At 35.4% G+C, this 7,097-nt stretch overlaps 2 protein-coding genes across 2 annotated transcripts; one reads left to right on the top strand and one right to left on the bottom strand.

The window, feature by feature from the left end:
- Nucleotides 281-2,198, bottom strand: LOC104719061 (probable xyloglucan galactosyltransferase GT14). Its single transcript, XM_010436906.2, has one exon. It carries the CDS (start codon nucleotides 1,862-1,864, stop codon nucleotides 305-307), a length of 1,560 nt encoding a protein of 519 aa, XP_010435208.1. The 5' UTR covers nucleotides 1,865-2,198; the 3' UTR covers nucleotides 281-304.
- On the top strand, nucleotides 5,341-7,066 carry LOC104720405 (FBD-associated F-box protein At4g13985-like). Its single transcript, XM_010438312.2, has 3 exons — nucleotides 5,341-6,373; nucleotides 6,465-6,605; nucleotides 6,704-7,066. Exons 1-3 carry the CDS (start codon nucleotides 5,393-5,395, stop codon nucleotides 7,064-7,066), a joined length of 1,485 nt encoding a protein of 494 aa, XP_010436614.1. The 5' UTR covers nucleotides 5,341-5,392.

Below are 7,097 nucleotides of genomic sequence, written 5' to 3'. Positions count from 1 at the left end.
GGAGAAAAAGACGATGAGGGAGATGAGTTTCCTTCGTATTGCTTCGCTCTTGGGCTTGGCTGATCAAAAAGGTGAAATCACGTCCCAACTTAAACTGAAAACTATTTGCTTATATGTACTTATCTTACTTGCTCAAAGATAGGTCATGCATCGCTTTATAAAAAGTAATAGAACAACTTCTTTTGTTTTACCTTGTGTATCAAAATAGCTTCTTTTTATTGTTTTTTTTTCCCACTCTTGAGCAAATTGTTTCTACCTATGTAAAACTAAAACGCCACAGTAATGAATGTCATATATTTCACTTTTATGTCAAATTTTGAGTTTCATATGGAGAAAAAGTATACTTATAATCATCACTATCATCAAACCCATCACTACCATCTTTCCCTTGTCTCATCATCTCTCTCACTTCTTCAATCCTCTCTAACATTCCCTTCACAGCCAGCTCAAACGCATCTTCATTCCCTTCTGATCCATACTTGGGATCAGCGTAGACCACCCTCGGTATCAACTTTATCACTTCTTCTCTCAAACTCACCACTCTCTCCTCTGGAATCTCAATCAACCTCTCCTTGATTTTGATATTCCACTCCTTCACATCCCTAACCGGTAGATAAACAGAGTAAGTCGTGTGGTTCTTAGGCAAATGCCACTTGTATTGAGCGTAAGCTGTCCCCGGATGGAAGAACACCGGGATGCAGCCAGCCAATATCGAATCAAACATGGATCTTCTCGTGTAAGAATCTCCCGGTGGCTGAAGACAAAACACCGAGTTCCTGAAAACCTTCATCACATTGACAGGGTTGTCACAGTTCGTTTTCCCATAGTTACAGTCTAGCAAGTAACATTGATCCCCTGACTCCAAACACTCATCAATGATCTTCCCTCGAACCGAGTCTTTATACTCAGGCCTTGGAGCGCCCGCAAACGCGAACAGATACTCCCGTTTCCGAGACCTCATTAGCTCTTGCCACTGCGAAACTTCATCCACTGATCTAGGATGGAAACAGGTCGGATAAGGAATAGCGTAATCGTTCTTCCAAGAACTCGATTCAATAGACAGCATCGACATGTTTCTTGATTCAGGTAAGAACCTAAGCTTGCTTCCCCAGTCAGACTCGTTATCAGTCTGTCTCCTAAAATCCCAAGCAATCCTTCCTGAAACCAAGAAATGGTCTCTACCAGACATACGTCCCCACTCTTTCTGTACCACAAGCCAATTCATCAGCTCATGAGACGAAGTGTCTCTAACAGAAATGTTGAAACCCCAAAGGTACCTACTCATATCAAGACCTGCGTAAAAGGGCACGAAGACCGCAGAGGCTAGAGACGAATCATTCGTCAAGCATCTGTAATTCATCATCTTGTTGTGAAAAATCACCTCGAGCATAAACTGATTCGTCGTGGACCAACTTTGTTTCAACAACACATCCTCGTAGCTCTTAATCACAGGACCGAAACCGTAGTTTTCGATGTAAGGACAAATGTCTTTCTCGGTTCCTCTAGTAATCAGATAGCAGTTATCAAGCAATTCGGAATTGAATCTATAAGGAAGATTATGGACATAGATGTACCGACCGGAGCAAGAAGAAGAAACAGGAGATGGGTCGTCGGGTAATCGAGAAAAGTTGTCATCTTTCGTGAATTCAGAGGAGATTGAGTTCTGGGTAACGTCGGGGATTGAGAAAACGGTTTCGTCTGTGTCGGTGAAGAGAGCAGAGTAGTCGAAACAGAGGAGGACGAAACAGAGGAGAAAGAAGAGTGGAACAATGAACCAGACATGGTTATGGTTGTTGTTGCTACGGAACTTGCCCGTCGCGATGGAGATGGGTTTCTCCATCTGAGAATAGTTCTTGGGTCGCATCAAATTAGGTAGAGGAAAAAAATAAAAAAGAATGTGTGAAGATTTGTTGAGAAGTTAACGGAGATGATAGTGTGTGTGACCATGAATTTGGGGAGAAGAGAAGGAGTATGAGAGTTAAGAGTGACACATGGATGTGTCGAGGTACTAATAAAAGTGACGGTTTCGTTGTCGGCAAATGAAGTTTAAGGGGAGATTCAGTTTCACATGCTTCAGTCAATAAAGACCTTCTCTTTTCTCTCTCGGCTCCACCTAATAATAGTATTCTCTATTAATGGTATTTTAAATTTTAAAATATAAATTGTTAAGTATGTTTAACTAATTGCAAATTTGTATATTAGTGGGTTTCATTGTATAAAGCTAAAAATAGATATGGAAATTTTTTATAAAGAAAATGTGCAAATAATTTTTGTAGATTTTAGTATCAAACCTTATAATAACAAAAAGGTGCAAATATGATTGAATCAATTATTGAAAAATATGTGTTGAACAAATTCACATAATGAAGTAGCTTTTTTGATTGAGAATTTTTAATTTATTTACACTTCGACAAAAGAGGAGAGAGGGGGAGAAAGTTAAATATAAGATATTTAAAGCACTTTTGCAAGGAGAAGAAACTGATCTTTAAAATGAGTAATTTCTGAATCATTTTCATATTTAAATCTTAGGCTTTCAATAGTTACTCTCTACACTCTATACTAGATAATCCGTACTAACATTTTAGTATAAAGTGGAATGGCTGTAGTATGGAGTAAATATTGGTATGCACAACACCATACAATAGTATGCAAAACACCATACTATTATGCTTTGAATGGTTGCATAGTATGCTTCAGACCGGACTAAAATTGGACTAGTCCGCACTTAAGTTACCATTCACCATTGCGTACCAATATGCAACAATGCATACTAAAAATCTTCATACTAGTACGCATTTCAGCATACAACTCCATACCATTGTAAATTCACTGTTGGTCTGCATTTTTTATTCCAATCCTCAAGAGCTTCATACCATTATAAACTCCAAATTAGTTTGCTCCATACTACAGTCTAATATAATGCATACCAAAATATTGGTATGCATAGTCCGATCTACACCATACTGTACAACTATTCAAAATCAGACCATAGTATGGAGTGGTGTGTACAAAAGATTAAGGCTTTGAATGGTTGCTCCATATACTCCATACTAGATAGTGCGTACTAACATTTTAGTATGGAGTGGAATGAACTGTAGTATGGAGTAAACATTAGTATGCACAACACCATACAACATATGTATAACACTATACTATTATGAAAGGTAAAAATCAGACCATAGTATGGAGTGGTGTGTACAAAGGATTAATGTTATTTTAATAATATTTTATCCTAATTAATAATAATTATTACAAGATGTATTTAGAATTATAAATCAAAATTTATTATTTTTCAATTATCCCATAACATAGAGTTCAAAAAAAAAATAGCTTTCTAATATTATAATTATAAGTCAAAAGCTATTATTTTGATTCTCCCATAATAATATTATTTCGATTATTGAGATAAATGGTTCATTCAAAAAAAAATTAAATTTCTAAGATTGAAATGGGCTCCAGTATTTTTTTTGGGAATTTTATTTTGTGAATTTTTAATACTTATGAATGATCATATGTATACACATTTTTCAAAAGTACAAAGAAACACAAATTTAACCAATGAGAACAAAGAACTTGGATCCAACTAGTTAAGAATCATGTTTTAATCCAACTTTCACTTTTGGTATGGAGTTGGTATGGAGGTTTTAAGGAGTAAACTGAAAAAATCGGACTAATAGTACAATTTCATAGTACGCAGTTTCTTTTTCAATTGCAGACCATTATGGAGTAGTGCATACTAGTTTAGAATTGTGAATGGTGAATTTACTACGGATTGGTCCAACTTTAGTACGGTCCGGAGGAGACTAGACAACCATTCACAGACTAAAATTATTTTAATAATATTTTTATCATAATTAATAATAATTATTACAAGATGTATTAGTTTCTGTGAACCAATTGACATACTGTATGAGGGGTGTATTCAAACCATGATTTTGGAGAATTTGATGGGATTTAGTAAATTTAGAATTTTGATAGGTTTTAGGGAAGTTCATATGATTTTCTGTAAAATTCTTTCAAATCCCACCTAAAACTATGAGATTTGGATTTCTTTATTTTTAACTAAACAAATCCTCCAAAATCCTCTAGAATCCTAAAAATTATTAAAATCCTAATCCACAAAACTGTTTTGAATAACAGTGGATTTTAAAGTAGATTTTTAAATCATCAGTTCAATATCAGTGAATTTTAATAGATTTTAAAGTAGATTTTAAATCATCAGTTCAATAACAGTGGATTTTAATAGACTTTTTAAAATCCATGATTGAATAACATAGAATTTGTAAATTTCACACAAATCACTTAAAATGCCAAGTTGAATACATCCCCTATATCTAATAGAGATCAGATGAGTATGTAAACTGAACAAAAGGGAACTAATAAAAAGAAAAATAAAATAAAAAAATTGATGATATTTAAAAGCATAGTTTTACACATAGTTTTACAAGAAAAAAAAACTGATTTTAAGAGTGATAAAAGTATTTTTTAAGTGTTAATATATATATATATACTATACTCTATACTAGTACTAAATAAAAACATTTGATGACAAAAAAAAAAAAAAAGACATTTATAAGAAACGAAAGGGATATCAAATTTTTTAATATTTTTTTCAGTCTCATAATTATTATTTCTATGTCCTTTCAAGAATCAAGATCCGTATATTAGGAAACAATACATTAATGTTTAACATTGGTTAGCGATATGATGATCATATGAAAAGTAGCAGTTGATTCTCTATAGTTTTGAGTATTTTTGACATTTGATAAATTCAACGTAAGAGCCTAACTAAGAAGGGTGACTTTTAGATTTCAACCACCATTGATCTCGGCGAATTTTATGAAACTAATATGACCACCGACGAAATTTCAACTTTCCTAAAGTTTTCATTTGGTGATGTCATCGTGTATGGTTTTTAGTATGTTGAATTCTTGATACTATTATTGGTCTGTCAAGAAAATTTAAAGATTTTCATCTTCATATAGGTAATAATTTTAATGGTTTTGAAGAACTTCAAAGGTAAGATCCATAATAAGCTCTTCGTATTATTTGGTGTTAACTGCTCGGTCTCGGTGTTCTCGTTTTCTTCGGTTTAGCTTAAAGCTAGTCGAATTGAACCGAAAAAGTTTAAATTAATCGGTACAGTATTTAAAATTCGCCGATTTGAACCGAAACTTTTTTTAATCGATTTTGTTTCGATTTTTATCCATACTGGGCTAAGTTTTGAAAGGCCCAAACATATGGATCGAGCTTGGCCAAGTTAAACTGAAGTAGTTACCGATACTTGAGACCTGAAACCCTAACTGGAGTGGAGACAAAGTAGTAGATACAATCGCATTTGGTCGGAAGATTTTCTATTTCGCTCCGCTTTGGTCTAGTTAGGCAAGGTTACATGGATGATGAAGACGGAGAGATAAGTGTTGGTACGAAGCGATCAGGTGATAAAGTCGAGGAAGTAGATCGGCTGAGAAACTTACCAGATTGCTTGCTTTATGAGATTCTCTTGAAAGTTCCCACGAAGGATGTGGTTAAGTGTAGTGTGTTATCCCGCCGATGGAGAAACATCTGGAGATATGTACCTGGCTTGGACTTGGAGTGTCGTGATTTCATGTTGATTGAGTGTGATGATTCCTCCGATTTCAACGCTTTGTTGGGTTTCGTTTATAGGTTTCTGGGTTTCAACAGTAAGTCGTGCTTACAAAAGTTTAGGTTAACGGTTAGTTGGAAAGATGATGTCGAGTTTGATAGTCATATCACCCAGTGGATCAACACTGTTGTTGAGCGGAAAGTTCAACATCTCCATATCCTGAACAAAATTTTGGGGATATATGATGATGAGGACCATGAGGTCATTGAGGTGATGATACCCCGAACAGTTTACTCGTGTGAGAGCTTGGTATCTTTAACTCTCTGTGACTTGTACTTGCTTAAGCCCCCCGAGCTTGTGTCTTTACCTTCTCTCAAAGTTATCGTTCTAGATGCAGTTATGTTTGACAACGATTTGGTTTTCGAAATGCTGATCTCAGGCTCCCCTGTCCTTGAAAGCTTAACTGTAAACAACGTCAATTTAGAAAATCTTAAAGTGTGTTCTCCGTCTCTATTGACCTTCACTTATGTTGTGGAAGAGGGTTTTACGACAGTTGTAATTGATTCTCCTATGCTTGAGTATCTGAGGCTCAGTGATCAGGGAACTGAAAGTTTCTTAATAGAAAATCATGGTTCCCTTGTTAAGGCTGATATCGATACTGCGTTTGGCTTCTTTATCGAAGATGAGTTCGATCCAGATGATCTACCAAAGAGACATAGGATTCGTAATTTTCTTGTCGGGATATCTTGTGTTATAGATATGATCATCTCTTCGAGTACTCTTGAGGTAACCGTCGATGCTGAATTTACTATTTGGATGCTTTACTTTATCCTATAAGTTCTTAAAATCTCTTCTTCTTTTTTTTACCTTCTAACAGGTCATATATGACTACTCAAGATGTGAAAAACTACCCTTATTCCGTAATATATCTTTCTTGCGAGTCGAATTCACCGACGACAGGTGGGAAATGTTGCCAATCTTTCTTGAGAGCTTCACGAATCTAAAATCTCTTGTCTTGGTTAGGACTTTTGCTGAATCATAAACTTCTTTCCTCACTATATGAATGGAATTGTTAAAAGTAAGACATTATATCAACTTGTTTCTTCGTACTTGCAGGAATTTTGTACTTGTCCAGACGAGGAGGGAGTTGGTATCTTACCAGGACCTCGTAGGTTTCTAACATCTCTCGAGTATGTTAAGATTGTGAAGCCGGACTCAGAGGATGAGGAGGAGGAGGCGACAGAGATAATAAACCTGGAACTAATGAGTTACTTTCTAGAGAACTCAGCAATCCTCAAGAAACTCACACTATGCTTAGGTAACTTGAGACGTAAGGAAGAATCTGTCATCCTTAGGAAACTCCTTACTATTCCAAGACTCTCTACCGCATGCCAAGTTTTGTCCTCTGATCCTCACAAAGTCTTTATTCCGGTGATGAACTGCGTACAAGGTTGTCTTTTGAGTACTAAGTTATCGTGAACTCTATGTTCTTTTTTTTTTTTTTTTTTTT

This window comes from Camelina sativa, chromosome 10 (assembly GCF_000633955.1).
Source record: "Camelina sativa cultivar DH55 chromosome 10, Cs, whole genome shotgun sequence".
Taxonomy (NCBI): domain Eukaryota; kingdom Viridiplantae; phylum Streptophyta; class Magnoliopsida; order Brassicales; family Brassicaceae; genus Camelina; species Camelina sativa.
The sequence above is the reverse complement of the archived record's forward strand: the minus strand, read 5'-3'. Positions and strand labels throughout refer to the sequence as shown.